The 14,288-nt window shown below is 69.4% G+C and overlaps 1 protein-coding gene across 1 annotated transcript; it reads left to right on the top strand.

Moving 5' to 3' along the window:
- The first annotated feature begins 601 nt into the window (after positions 1-601).
- Positions 602-13,939, top strand: HCN2 (hyperpolarization activated cyclic nucleotide gated potassium and sodium channel 2). The gene is made up of 8 exons (XM_066983898.1): positions 602-1,089; positions 6,601-7,024; positions 9,008-9,169; positions 10,283-10,501; positions 10,764-10,910; positions 11,197-11,437; positions 11,622-11,786; positions 12,086-13,939. The coding sequence occupies exons 1-8, from the start codon at positions 623-625 to the stop codon at positions 13,012-13,014; spliced, it is 2,754 nt and encodes a 917-aa protein (XP_066839999.1). The 5' UTR covers positions 602-622; the 3' UTR covers positions 13,015-13,939.
- The last annotated feature ends 349 nt before the right edge of the window (positions 13,940-14,288 follow it).

The raw sequence follows: 14,288 nt of genomic DNA on the forward strand, positions 1-14,288 counted from the left end.
TCCCTGCAGGGCCGGGGGGGACCCGGGCAGGCGGGGGCTCTGCGCTCGGAGGCGTTTTGGAGATTGGCCGCTGCTTGCGGCCGGCGCTGGGGGGGGCGCCGGGGGGGCTCCGGGGCAGGGTGCGGGGGCCGGGGCCGCGGCTCCGGGGCACCCCCGGGTGCGTTTCTGCGCGGCGAGCACCAGGTGGTGCCCGCGCCCCGCTCGCCGCCCCGGGCCGGCTCCGGGGCCGTGCGCTCCCCGGGGCTTCGCCGCCGCCGCTCCCGGAGCCCGTTCGCGGCGCTCGGGAGCCTCCGCCCCCGCGGCGGGTCCCGGCCGCTGCCCCGGCCGGCTGCTCGGGGCTGAGCGGCGGGGCCGTCGGGGGAGGACGGGCCCGGGGCGCGCCGAGCGGCGGGAGCCCCGCGGGGGATGCGCGCCCCGGGGGCAGCTCCCGGCCCGGCGGCGCCGGGGGACCGGGACGCGGGGAGCGGCCGGTGCCGTCGGGGGGGAGCGGGGCCGCGCCGGCGGGGGGAGCTGCGGAGCCGGCCCGGCCCCGGCGCCCGCCCCCGGCCCGCCCCCGGCCCGCCCCCGGCACGGCGGCGGGCGCCACTCGGCCGCCGGTGGCCTCGGCGGCGGCAGCGGCAGGATGCGGGCGGGCCGCGGCGCGGCGGGCGGGGAGGCGGCGGCCGAGGAGGAGGCGGCGGCGGCGGCGGCGGCGGCCGAGGGGGCGAAGCGCGGCGGCGGGGCCGGGGGGCGGCCGCGGGGCCGCGGCGGGAAGGGGTCCCCGAACGGCGAGTGCCGCCGCGGGGAGCCGCCGCGCAGCCCCGGCGCGGAGCCGCCCCGCGAGCCCAAGGTCTCCTTCTCCTGCGGCGGCGGCGGCGGCGGCGGCGCATCCCCCGGCGGGGCCAAGGCGGCCGAGGAGGGCGACGATGCGGGCGAGGAGGCCCGCGGGAGCCAGGCCAGCTTCATGCAGCGGCAGTTCGGGGCCATGCTCCAGCCCGGCGTCAACAAGTTCTCGCTGCGGATGTTCGGCTCCCAGAAGGCGGTGGAGCGGGAGCAGGAGCGCGTCAAGTCGGCGGGGGCCTGGATCATCCACCCCTACAGCGACTTCAGGTGCGAGCCGCGCCGGGGGCGCCCGCACCGCGCCCGGGCTCCGCGGGGCCCCCGGGGCTCCGGGGCTGCGCCCCCCGGGGCAGCGCCGCCGGCCCCGGGCATCCCCGGCCCCTGCGGGGGCTGCGCGGGGCGGGGGGGCTCCGGCGGCGGCGGGGAGGGGGCGAGCGGGGCCCGCGGCCGGGGCAGGGCCGAGCCGTGCCCTGGAGAGGGCACCTTGAGCCGCGCTGGAGGTGGAAGGCGCAGCCCGCGTGTGTGCAGGGAGGGGCTGGTGGCTGGGCACCCCCCTCCCCAGCGCAGCGACCCGGGGGTGCCGGCAGCCCGCTGCCCCCCCGAGCGGGGTGCTCGGCCAAGGACATCCCCTTGTCCTTCCCAGGGCCTCGGAACGGCTCGGCCCAGCGAGGATGCTCTGGAGACTCCCACCAGGCTTTGGGCCCTAAAGCTGTCACGGGGGAAGGAGTCACGCTTGCCCCTGGGGTCCCAGGGCCCCGAGGCCTGGGCTGGGAGACCCGCAGAGCTTTGTCAAGGTTCCCCTTCCCACCAGGAGGCCAGATCCCATCCCTAAGATTCAAGGAGTTTGAGGGATTCGTCTCGCTCCCCAGAGGGCCAGGTCCCCAAGGTCCAGCCTTTGCGGCTGGGAGAAAGGTGCTGCAGCACCCCCTCCTTTCCGTCTCCCCCCTCCGAGCCCTGGGGAGAGATCGGTGGTGAATGGGCTGGGTGGGGGCTGCCAGGAGGGACGTACTGGGGGCAAGCGGCACAGCCCTTCAGGGGAGTGGTGGCCGAGATCGGGGCCGTTGGGAGCCCATGGCCTGGTGACCCCGAGGGGGCTGGGGGCCCTTAGCCAGAGGCCGGGAGGCAGCGAGTGGCTCAGGCCCAAGTCATTCTGTCCCTCTTCTAGTGCTCAAGGGGGCTTCACCCCCGTGCAGGAGAGCGGTGCAGGGTGCGGGGGCTGCGGGTGAGCCCGCAGGTGAGAGCTCAGAGGTCCCCGGGCAGAGGAGGCGGCTGCGGGCGGTGAGGCTCTGTGCTGGCTGGGCAGGCTTGGGGCAGGGACCAGCGCCTGCAGCTCCGGCGTCCCGGCCTTGTGAGCAGCTCCTGTGCTGCTCCGGCATCTTCCGAGGCGTGTGGAGGAGCAGCCGGAGGCCTCCAGCCTCCTCTCCAGGGCTGACCTCGCGCTCAGGGTCCCTCACCCTCACACCAGACATTCCCGGTGGGAGCCCACGCAGGTTTCTGCTCATGTTCCCAGTCGGGGACCAGCTCTGCTGCAGGGCCGGGCTGTGAGCGACGCCTGGCCTTAGCCGGGCACGAGGGCGTTACTGTTCCCGCGGGAGCTCCTCGGTCCCTGCTGTGGCAGCCAGCGCAGTGTCCCTGTGCCAGGAGGGTCCCCTGCCACCCGTGGGGGTTCCCGGGGAGCTGGTGAGTGCCCTGCTCACCTCGCGCAGCCACAGGACCTTTGGGAGCGGCGTGGCGATGGGGCCCCGTGCTGACCGCATCGGGGTGAGAGCCTGCCTGGCTCCATGGCCAACGCGGAGCCAGCAGCGCCGCGGTGCTGCTGGAGCACGGGGCCTCCCTGCAGGCGACCTTGGGGGGGTCACCCTGTCCCGCTGCGGCTCCGTCCCCTCCTGGAGCCTCTGCCACGACTCCAAACCCACGGGAGAAGAGCCGCTGCCCGTGCTGTGATGCTGCAAGTGGCGTAGAAGAGTTCCCTGCTCAGCGGGGAGGAGCTGCGAGGAGAACCAATGCATTAGCCCAGTCTACAAATGTGGAAATAAACAAGATCAGCTCAACGTAGGGCTGTGGGAGCCCAGCAGCGAGGAGTCCACTCCACTCATGCGTGTTTAGGACATGTGTCTGTGTATTTCACATTATTCCTGCCTTAAAAAAAATACATCATTTACCTAGTAATGCTAATGGATATGAACCCATCCACGTTTGCCCTGCAAAGCCCATTTTCCCATCTTAAGATAAAATCATTACCCATCTGCATATGTGACATCATTTCATAATAGGAGTCATTTAGAGATCCTGTCTCCTCCTGGATGCAGCACCGCGATTATTCATGCGAAATTCAGGGGCATGCTTGCTCCAGGAAGGAAAGTCGCTATTTCCATAAATATTGAGTTATTAGGAAGCAGCATGGGTGGCTGTTTGAGATCCCGAGTTGCAAACCTGGTAAAAGAACCTTGCAAATTGTGGGCTGAAGTAGACAACGTAGAGCAGAGCCCCCTCATTCCTGGGTGCTTTGTTCAGTCGCCTTGCCCATCTTCTCCACTTCTGGTCTTTAGTGATGGGAGGAGAAAAAGGCAAGCATTGACTTCGCCGTTGTTTCTGCTGGTGTTTCTGCAGCTGGGGTAGCGCTCCTGGAGCGGGGTTTGGAGCCAGGATCAGGCCTGTGTCTAGCCCTAGCTTTGCAGGGACTTTGGGCATGTCGCTGGCCCAGATCCCGTCCTCGCAGCCCTTTAGGGCTGTGCGGGGGCAGGCGCTGGTGCCCTGCGGGATATGAAGCCTCGTGCCCAAGGCCAAGCACCCAGAGGGAGCGCGGTGGCTCGTGCAGCGGGGCCGGGGCTACCCAGGGAGGTGGGTGACGGGTTAGGGGCGCTGTGCCGCCGCGCTCCGTCCCTTCCCTTGCCACCGGAGACTTGCATAAGCCTGGAAGCAGGATCCAGCCCGGGAGGGAGGATCCAGCCCGGGAAGCAGGATCCAACCTGGAGCTGCCGGCTGCATTAGTAATGCGAGCTGCAGGCAGCGGATGATTCAGTGGTGGTGGTGGTGCCGTGACGGCGAGGGGCTGCCTGCCGCGGGCGAGCCCGGCCTCCCGCACTCAGCACCCAGCACCCAGCACCCGCAGCGCTGCGGCTGGGCCGGGGCTGAGCCCACGCCGCAGGGCGCTGCCGCGGGAGGGGGGTCCCTGCCCCAGCGCGGGGCGAGGACACGTCCAGGGCAGGTGCGGGTCCTGGCTGCCGCCTTCCTCCTGGTGTAAAGCCGCGTCCGTGGCGCTGCTGCCGCCCGGGTGGCTGCCCTGGCTGCTTCGCGGCCCCGCAGAGCGGGTCCTGGGCTTGGCAGCCTGCCGCTGCTCCCGGCGGGGACACTGAATGCCAGCGCTCTGTGCCTGCCGATGAGCCTGCTGCTGCTGTTATCTCTGGTGACAGTGACGGGAACTGTGCGCCCACTCCGCGGGATTAATGTGGGGCACGCAGACCTGAGAGATGGCAAAAAGCCACAGCTTACTCATCAGGAAAAAAGGCTGGGGCTGTCTGTCCCAGGGTGATTTTACAGGTTTGTGTCCTTGACATTTTGCAAAGCCTGAAGCCCCAGCCCCAGGGACCGCACGGTGAAAGCTTCTGGGGAGAGCAGCGCCGCTGACTTGCCCCGGCTGCGTGGTTTGGGTGTGCGCGGGTGTTTGGCACCGCACGCGCTGCTCTGCCTCTGCTGGGGCTGAACTTCTGCAGGTGGCTTCTTAACCCACTTCTGTGCGTGACCTCGTTATTTTAGGCTCTGAGTATTTCTTACAACTTCGCAAAGCCCGCCAGGCCCCGGTGCACCCAGCTCAGCCCCAGCAGCGTCCTGGTCGACTGGCTAACGGGGTGCGATGCGTGGCACCGAGGCGGACGGGTCATCCCCAGGAGCCGCCAGAGCTCTGTGCTTGGGTGATGGGGCTGAGTGGGGATGTCCCCGGTGTCCTGCCTGGGTGCTGCCACCCGGAGGGGTCCGAGGGTCTCCCTGCCCTCCCCTCCTGCTGGGGACGGGGCAGGACGGGGCTCTGCCACGGCTCCGCAGCCGCCCGGCTGGGGCTGTTGTGCCAGGCCTGGGGTGAGCTGCGCAGGGGGACAGCGGCCATCCCTGCTCTGAGGCCTTCAGCATCTCCTGTCACCATCACTGTGGTTCAACTAGGTCAGAAGTGAAGGGGGGGGCAAGGATCCTAATTAATTTGTTTTCAGCTATTTTTAGCAGCCTGGACTGGATCTTTTCTTCCGTGCACGCGCTGCCCTCCAAGGAACAAAGTGTTGGCGTCGCAGCCGGGCCTCCTAAGAGATTGCCCGAGGATCAGCCCCGTTTGTGTGTGCTGGGGGGCGATGGGGGCCGTGTCGTCTCCCTTGGTCCCCCAGGTTCTGGCCCCGTGGGGTTGCGCAGGCTCCTGAGCCGGTGCAGGGCTGTGCCCGGCTGGCGCGGTTGCTCGGTCTCTGTTCCTCACGGCTCGGCGTGGCCGATGGCCCCCCTGGGGCTTGCTTGGTGCGGGGGGGCCTTGGTGTGAGCCAGGGGGAGGCTTGTGGCCGGCCCTGCGGCACCTCGGGGTCCTGCCGGGGGTCTTCGGGGGGGCCTCAGTGCCCCCCAGCTGCCCCCTGCTCCCAGGGGAGCTCCGTGCCGTGCCATACCGAGCCGTGCCGTGCCGTACCGAGCCGTGCCGTGCCGTGCCGTGCCGTACCGAGCCGTGCCGTGCCGTGCCGTGCCGTGCCGTACCGAGCCGTGCCATACCGAGCCGTGCCATACCGAGCCGTGCCGTGCCGTGCCGTGCCGTGCCGTGCCATACCGAGCCGTGCCGTACCGAGCCGTGCCGTACCGAGCCGTGCCGTGCCGTGCCCCCCCCCCCCGGCTGGCAGCTTGCGGAGGGCACCCAGGAGCCGGCCCCGCGTGTGACGTCATGCCTGTGCAGCGGTGACATCACTCGCGGTTGCCATGGCAGCGGCTCACTCGGGGACGGTGTCATTGGGAAAGGGCAGGGGCCGGGTGCGGGGGGGCCCCGGGGGCTGTGCCTGGGGCTGCGCCGGGGGCTCGGGGGGCTCCGTGCCCGGGCCCCCCCCGGTCCTGCCGTGACCTTTCCGGTGCTCGGGAAGGTCGCGGTGCAGACGTGCGGCGGAGGTGCCCGGCCGTGCCCCCCCCGGCCGTGCCCCCCCCGGTGCCCCCCCCGGCTGCGGGCGGCGCTGGCTCCAGCTGCAGTTGTACGTGCTCGGCCGCTCCCGCAGCCCCCCCCCGGGCCGGGCTCTGCCGTGTGTCCCCCCCGTGCAGGGTCCCCCCCCCGGGAGGTGCTGGCACAGAGCTGGCCCAGCTCACCCGCACGCTGCCCCCGGGGTGGGGGGGGTCGGGGGGGTCGGGGGTCCCCAGCTGCCCCCCCCCCGTCCCACAGCGGCTCCCCAGCCAGGGGTCTCCCCACCAGCGCCCGGCTTTGTCTCCCCCCCTCGCTCCAGGGCCCGTCGGGGTCTTGGTGCTGCTGCAGGCAGACCACCAGCAAAAGGAGCACAGCACCAAGAGCCCCCTGCGGCCCCGGGCCTCATCCTGCGCCCACACAGCCCTACCTGGACCCGGACCCGCAGGATCAGGCGCAGGGCTGTGCCCCCTGGGGTGAGCGCGGGGGTGACACCGGGGTGGCCCGTCCCCTAGGGTCCTGCCACCCGTCACGGCTCCGGTGGCCGGACGGGGCCACGCATGGACGTGGCAGTGCCTGGGAGGGGCGTCGGGCCGTGCTGCAGCCACGGGTCCCGTGGGGGCCGCGGGGTGCCAGCCTCCTCCGTCCTCCCCCAGGTTTTACTGGGACTTCACAATGCTGCTCTTCATGGTGGGCAACCTGATCATCATCCCCGTGGGCATCACCTTCTTCAAGGAGGAGACCACGGCGCCCTGGATCGTGTTCAACGTGGTCTCCGACACCTTCTTCCTGATGGACCTGGTGCTGAACTTCCGGACGGGGATCGTCATTGAGGACAACACGGAGATCATCCTGGACCCCGAGAGGATCAAGAAGAAGTACCTCAAGACCTGGTTCGTGGTGGACTTTGTCTCCTCCATCCCTGTGGACTACGTCTTCCTCATCGTGGAGAAGGGCATCGACTCGGAGGTGTACAAGACAGCCCGCGCCCTCCGCATCGTCCGCTTCACCAAGATCCTCAGCCTGCTGCGGCTCCTCCGCCTCTCCCGCCTCATCCGCTACATCCACCAGTGGGAGGAGGTGAGGGGCTGCGTGGTGCCGGGTGGGGGGGGCCCGGCCCGGCCCCCTCCGGGGGCTTGGGGAGCCCAAACCGTCAGCGGGGTCTCTGCGGCATCGTCTCTGGGATGGAGAATGGGAACAGTCCCACGAGCCTGGGGGCGGACGGGGGCATGGGGCCAGCAGCTGGCGGCGTCCTCCCGTGTCCCCGGTGTGACACCGGGACCTGGGCGCGCTCTGAGTCCGCTGCAGCACCGAGCTCCTTGGGGCCGCTGAGCTGTGCCCTGTGAGTACACGTGCGTGTGCATGCGTGTGTGTGTCCGTGGGGACACCCCACGGGTGACAGCACCCCACGCTGGCAGGTGGCACTCCCCATGCCCACCAGCAGCTCAGCAGCATCCTGCTGCACCCCACCTGTGGCCGGGGGGCTCCTTCCCACTGCCCCCTCCCCACCGGGGCCCTGGGGGGCTGCAGGCGCCGCAGGAGCCGCCGGCCTCGGGGCAGGGCGGGAGGCAGGACGCTGGGGGGGCTGCAGGGGCTGCAGGGGCTGTGCCTTTGTGCCTGGATGCGGCGTGCTCAGCTTCGCCGCGTGGCTGCGGCGCGTGGGCTGCAGCCTCTGACAGCCCCGATGGATGCGGCCGTGCAGGTGCTCGCTGCAGCACGGCGCTGGCTCTGCGCGCGTGCCTGGAGGGGGGGGAGCTGCCTTCGCACCCTCCTCTGCCTCGCTCGTCCCCGGGCCCCAGATCCCAGCCTGCCTGCTCCCTCCTGCACCCTCCTCGAGGGCTGGGCTCTGCTGCAAGCGCCTCCTGCAAGCCCCGTGTCCCAGTGTCCCCCCCACGTGCTGGGATGAGCGGCCTCAGACCCCAGGGTTGGGTGCAGAGGCTGCTGCGACTTTGCTGTGCCCTTGTCCTGCCTTTGCTGTGCCCTTGCTGTGCCAGCTGCTCTGTGTGATGCTGTGGGGCTCCAGCCTTGTAGCTGCAGCAGGAGGAAGACGGGGGGGTATTTAATTTGACTTCTTTTTTGCTTCTTGAATTCAACTTTAAAAAAAAAGTTTAAAGGAGAAGGAACAAGTCCTAAGACTTTCTCCCTTTCCCCCACTGCGCACCCAGGGGTGAGAGGCACTGGGGACACACAAGGCTGTGACCAGGAGGCTCGGGGCAGTGAGGGCACGCAGGGCAAGGAGCAGCCGCTTGTGAGGGCCGGGGGCTGGGTCCCCCTGCACCCGCGGTCACAGCTCCCCCTGCACCCGCCCCGGCCGGGGGCACTGCCAGGGGCACCTTGGGCCGTCTCCGTCAAAGCCACCTCGTGCTGAGCCCGGGGACGGCCCCGCTCCTTCCTCCCCCGGGGCCAGGAGCCCTCGGCTCTCGCTGAGCACCGCGAGCCGTCTTATCCTGATCAAAGCCCGCAGCCACCCGCGCTTCCCGGCGCTGCGGCTCGCAGGCACCCCGCCGGCTATAAATAGGCAGCAGGAGCGCGGCTGCCCTGGGGAGGACTGGGGCCGTTAATGGCTGTTTTGGCCGAGGCCGTGCAGGTTGAGCCTCGTGCCGCAGGATGCGGGTGGTGTTCTGCCTCGCAGCCCCGCTCTGTGCCCGCCTCCATCGGTGTCGGGGCAGCCGGGGCTGTGCTGCAGGGGGCTCAGCCCCCGCAGGTGTTTGCGGCTGCGGCTGCGTCCCGCACCCTGCGCCCAGCTGACGCCGCGCTGTGAGCAGGGGCAGGGGCTGGGGCTGGCTGTCCGGGGCTGGACCCGCAACAGGCTCATGCTGGAGGCAGCCGCTTGTGGGTGACAACGGGGCTGGTCACGCTTCGTTCATCCAGGGACATCTGTGAGGGAGCAGCGGTCCCTGGGCATGGGCGAGCTGCAGGGTGAAAGCTGCTGGGGGGTGGGAGGGCAAAACCCCCCCCCTGCTCCGAGAGCCCCCCTCAGCGGGGCCGGGCAGCGGCTGGGGCTGGCCAGGACGGTCCCGGTCCCGCACTCACGCAGCCGCCTTTGTGCCCCGGCCCCTGCAGATTTTCCACATGACTTACGACCTGGCGAGCGCCGTGATGAGGATCATCAACCTCATCGGCATGATGCTGCTGCTGTGCCACTGGGACGGCTGCCTCCAGTTCCTCGTGCCCATGCTGCAGGATTTCCCCCAGAACTGCTGGGTCTCCATCAATGGGATGGTGGTGAGTGCTGGGGGGCACAGTGCGCCCTGGTCCGGGCGGCCCTGGGGACACAGGCACCCCCACAAAGCCGTCCCTGCAGTTCAGCGGGGATGAAGGCACAAGGCAGGGATTGCCTTATGGAAATCCCATCCCAGTTTCAGGCAAATCCATCCCCCCGTCCTGTGCCCCTGGCAGCCTGGTGGTTTCCGGGTGCTGCCCTCCCCGAGGGGCCGCCCAGCTCCCGGGGGTCCGGGCCCAGGGACACGCTCGCCCCAGCGCCGCTCGCCCTGGCAGAGCACGACGGCTCTCAGGACGTGGGGAGCGATCGATCGCCGGCAGGAGGAAGATGCTGATGTGGCTCTGCCCCTGTCCCCTGCCTCCATCCCCTTCTCATTAGCAACTAAGCTGCTATTAATAAATAATGGGACACACTGCTAATTGCTCCCTGCAATCTCAGCCCCGGTACAGGCTCATCTTCATCCTGCTCTCTCACCATTCATCCCTTCCGTTCTGCCGGGTTTCTATCCCTGTGCTGGTTTCCCTCCCTGCCTGCCTTCCTGCCTGTCCTCTGCTCCCCATCTCACTCTCCTCTTCACCGCCGCGTCCGTTCTCGAGGGGAACCGAGGCTTTGTGCGCGGCCAGCCCTGCAGCCCCCCCCGCCCGTCCCATCGCCAGCTGGGCAGGGGGCCCCCAGGCAGTGCTGCGAGAACGCGACTGCCAGGCCGTCGGGGCTTGGGCCCTGCACGGCGCTTCGCAGGGGCTCTCTGCGTGTTTGTAGAGCAGCGTAAAACGCGCAGAACGGCTGGCGAGCTGAAGCGAAGCCAGGCAGGACAGCGAGGTGCAGAAACCCTCCAGTCTGGTGGGTGCTGTGAAGGGAGCAGAGCGCGGCGGGACCGCTGCCAACCCAGCTGGTGCCTGGTGTTTGGATTTGTTTGGATCTCACCTGCGCGGTGAGACTGTCAGGAAAAAACAAACAAACAAACAAACGACAAAAATCATATTGCTTAGCGCTGCTGGGAGCTGCAAGCGGAGGCCTGAGCCAGGGCCGCGCTTTGTACCCACGTGTGCGAGTACTCACACCCGCACGCAGCTGCGCGCCCCCGGGGCTGACTGCTGCGCTCTCCGGCGCTGCAGAACGACTCCTGGAGCGAGCTGTACTCCTTCGCCCTCTTCAAGTCGATGAGCCACATGCTCTGCATCGGCTACGGGAAGCAGGCGCCCGAGAGCATGACGGACATCTGGCTGACGATGCTGAGCATGATCGTGGGGGCCACCTGCTACGCCATGTTCATCGGCCACGCCACGGCCCTCATCCAGTCGCTGGACTCCTCCCGGCGCCAGTACCAGGAGAAGGTAGGGCTGGCTGGGACTGGGCAGGATTGAGACCACGGTTCCTCTCCTGTGCCTGCCTGGTGCAGCGCCCACCCCACCCCCACCCCCCACCCGATGCGTGGGTGCCTGCGGGTGCAGCGGAGCAGGGCGAGGGCTCCGGGTGCAGCCGGGGCTGGGGCTGGGGCTGGGGCTGCTCTGCCCGCTGTGGACGGGGCGGTGGGGCTGGACCCAGCGGCGCAGGACCCCGACCCGGCTGACACTGCCACCCTCCCTGTCCGCGCAGTACAAGCAGGTGGAGCAGTACATGTCCTTCCACAAGCTGCCCGCCGACTTCCGCCAGAAGATCCACGATTACTACGAGCATCGCTACCAGGGCAAGATGTTCGACGAGGACAGCATCCTGGGGGAGCTCAACGAGCCCCTGCGCGAGGTGTGGTGCTGGGGGCTGGAGGGTGGCAGCTGGGTGGAAGGGGCCCTTGCCCTGACCACCCCCCGTGGTCAGGGAACCCCTGCTCCCAGCCATGAGGGGGGGCTGCAGGTCTCAGCACTCCTGCAGGACACGCGCACACCTCTGGCTCTGGCTTTGCACCTCTGAGTGTGGTTGAGTCCTTGCACAATTGTGCCTGTGTGTGTGCTGACACCTCTGCGTGTGCAAGCCAGCCTCCGGGGACTGTGTCCCACCTCCCCACCTGCTTCCTCCCCTCCTTCCCCTGCAGGAAATCGTGAACTTCAACTGCCGCAAGCTGGTGGCCTCGATGCCGCTGTTTGCCAACGCGGACCCCAACTTTGTCACAGCAATGCTCACCAAGCTGAAGTTTGAGGTGTTTCAGCCGGGCGACTACATCATCCGCGAGGGCACCATCGGCAAGAAGATGTACTTCATCCAGCACGGCGTGGTCAGCATCCTCACCAAGGGCAACAAGGAGATGAAACTCTCCGACGGCTCCTACTTTGGAGGTGAGCTCTTGGGGTCCCAAGCCTGGCTCCCCTTCCAGGGTCTGTGAGAGGCACCAGGATGCTCGTGCTGCCCTGGGATCCCCTGGGCTCGGTGGCTCTCGCCCCTTGCCCCTGCCCCCTGCCCAGTTTCCAGTTCTTGCTGGTGGGGTTTTGGCTTTGGCACCGTTGCACCTCCCCTCCCCAGAAATCTGCCTGCTGACCCGCGGCCGGCGCACAGCCAGCGTCCGGGCAGACACCTACTGCCGCCTCTACTCGCTCTCCGTGGACAACTTCAACGAGGTGCTGGAGGAGTACCCCATGATGAGACGGGCCTTCGAGACCGTGGCCATCGACCGCCTCGACCGCATTGGTAGGGCTCTGGGGGCTGCGGGGGCGCGGGGACCCTCCTGCTGGCACATCCTGCTGCGGCGCTCCTCGGCGCTGCCGGTCCCTGTGCCCACGGGGGGGCAAATGCCCAAAGGGGCGCGATGGGAACACCGGGGTGCAGGGACCCTGCGGGGTGCTTGGATGGGGGGGGGTGGCAGTGCCTGGAGGTGGCCGTGGGGATGGGTGGCGAGGGGCCAGGACAGCCCTTGCTGGCACGGGGGGCCTGGCGCAGCCCCAGCACTGGGGCTCATCGCTCTCCCCACCCCGCCCCTCTTCCTGCAGGGAAGAAGAACTCGATCCTGCTTCACAAAGTGCAGCACGACCTCAACTCGGGCGTCTTCAACAATCAGGAGAACGAGATCATCCAGGAGATCGTCAAGTACGACCGGGAGATGGTGCAGCAGGCGGAGCTGCAGCAGCACACGGCCATGTACAGCCCGGTGCAGCCCCAGGTCACCTCCGCCATCGCCACCCTCCAGCAAGCCGTGGCCATGAGCTTCTGCCCGCAGATGGCCAGCCCGCTGGTGGGCTCCATGGCGCTGGGCTCGCCCCGCATGATGCGCCGCTTGCAGTACGCCCAGGCCGTGCCCAGCCCCTTCGCTGTCTCCCCGGTGCTGCTGCAGCAGAGCCCCCCGCAGCAGCCGCAGCCCCCCACGCCCCACGCCAACCCGTCGCCCTCGCAGGACCAGGCGCCGACCGCCCTGCCCGCCTCCACCAGCGCCCTCGCCGCCGCCAGCCCGCCGTCCCAAAGCCCGCTGGCCAGCCGGACGTTCGCCTACGGAGGTGCCAAGGGGCAGCTGGGCTCCCAGCTCTCCCTGAGCCAGCAGCAGGCGCCCGGCTCGCCCCCGCGGCTGGCCGTCCACAAAAGCACACAGGCGCTGCACACCAGCAGCCTCAGCCAGGATTCGCGGCCCCTGTCGGCTTCGCAGCCCTCCCTGCCCCACGGGCTGGCGGCCGGCAGCACCCAGAGCCCCCCGGCCTCGGCGCGCGAGTCCTGTGCCTCCATCGGCGGGGGCCCGGCCGCCGCCTCGCCGAGCTCGGCGCCCCCGGCCGGGCTGCGGGGCCCGGCCTCCTCGCGGGGGGCCCTGTCCCACCCGGCGCCCGCGGGGCCGCCCGCCCTGCAGCAGGACTCGGGGGCGGCCCGCAAGGATTCGGTGGGCAGCACGCCCGACACGGACCCGGCCAAATCCAGGCTGTCTTCCAACTTGTGACCTCCGCACTGCGCCGGCCACCAGGCGGGCGCAGGGACGGGTGCGCCGGGGGGGGGCCGCGGTGTGGGCGGCCAGCCCCGTGTCCGCTGCTCCCAGCCCGCACATCCCCACCGAGGCGTCCGCGCCAGGGGCACCTCTGCCCCCCCCTCGGCCACCTCCAGCCCCGCTCCCCGGCTTCCTCCCACCGGGGGTGGGGGGCTTGGGGGCTCTGTCACCTCCGACCAAAGTCTGGCCCCATCTCCTGCTCCCTGCAGGGGTGCCCCACTGCCCCTGGCTGCCCCATAGAAGCCACAGCTGCATCATCCCCCGTGATCAACGCTGTATATGATATCTATGACCTGAATACAAACCTGTATGTGTGCATCCGCAGGCACCTCCCTGGGGGCTTAGGCACGCTGGCCAGCCCCAGCGCCGCCGCGTGTCCCTGCCTCCCCTCCCACAGCGCGATGGCGAGGGGTGACGGTCGAGGACTGGAGGTAAGTTGTGGGGCCTGCGGGACTGCGAGACCCCGTGCACACACCAGCCCCCGGTGCCAGCCCAGCGCTGGGGCTGGGGGCGAGCTCAGCCACCCTCCCTCCTGCTGCAGCCGGGGGAGCCGAGCCCTGGGGTGCCCCAGGGGCAGCCGCTGGTGAGGCAGCGCTGGGCTCCCCTGGCTGGCAGGCTGGGGAAGGCGCACACCGCGCGTGTAAAGGTGTGCCCGAGCGTACGCATGCACCTAGGGATGTAGGAGGTGTGGGTGCACATGTGCACAGCCTGGCACGCCGGAGCCTTCCCCACTGAATGTATGCAGTGCCCCCCGAGCGAGGGGCCACGTGCCCCCCTGCAGCCACAGAGCCGGGGGGACAGGGCCCCGCTCCCAGCGCCCACCTTGCCATCCAGCCCATCCTGTGCAATAAACGTCAGCACCTGACAGAGCTACGCACGACTCCGTCTCTGCGTCTCCTTCGGCACCGTCCCTCCCTGCCGCGGCTCCGGCTGCTCCTGGCCGCGCTCCCGGTGCTCAGGCGCTGCCAGCAGGCACAGCCCCAGGCTGGGCTGCAGGAGGCAGGTTTGGCCTTTGCAGAGCTGCTGCCCCGCCAGCAAAGTGCCACGGCCAAAAGCCTCCTCCCAGACCCCTTCCCCGCCAGCCCTGGCTGGACCCCACGGGGCTGCAGTGGGCGCACGGCCCCCAGGCAGCAGCTGCTGCAGGAGCTGGGCCACAGACACAGCCCCAGGGGAGGAGGGTGGGGGTGGAAGGCCAGAGGGGGCTCCTGGCTAAAGCCGCAAGGAGCAGA

The sequence above is a fragment of the Anser cygnoides genome, chromosome 27 (assembly GCF_040182565.1).
Source record: "Anser cygnoides isolate HZ-2024a breed goose chromosome 27, Taihu_goose_T2T_genome, whole genome shotgun sequence".
Taxonomy (NCBI): Eukaryota; Metazoa; Chordata; class Aves; order Anseriformes; family Anatidae; genus Anser; species Anser cygnoides.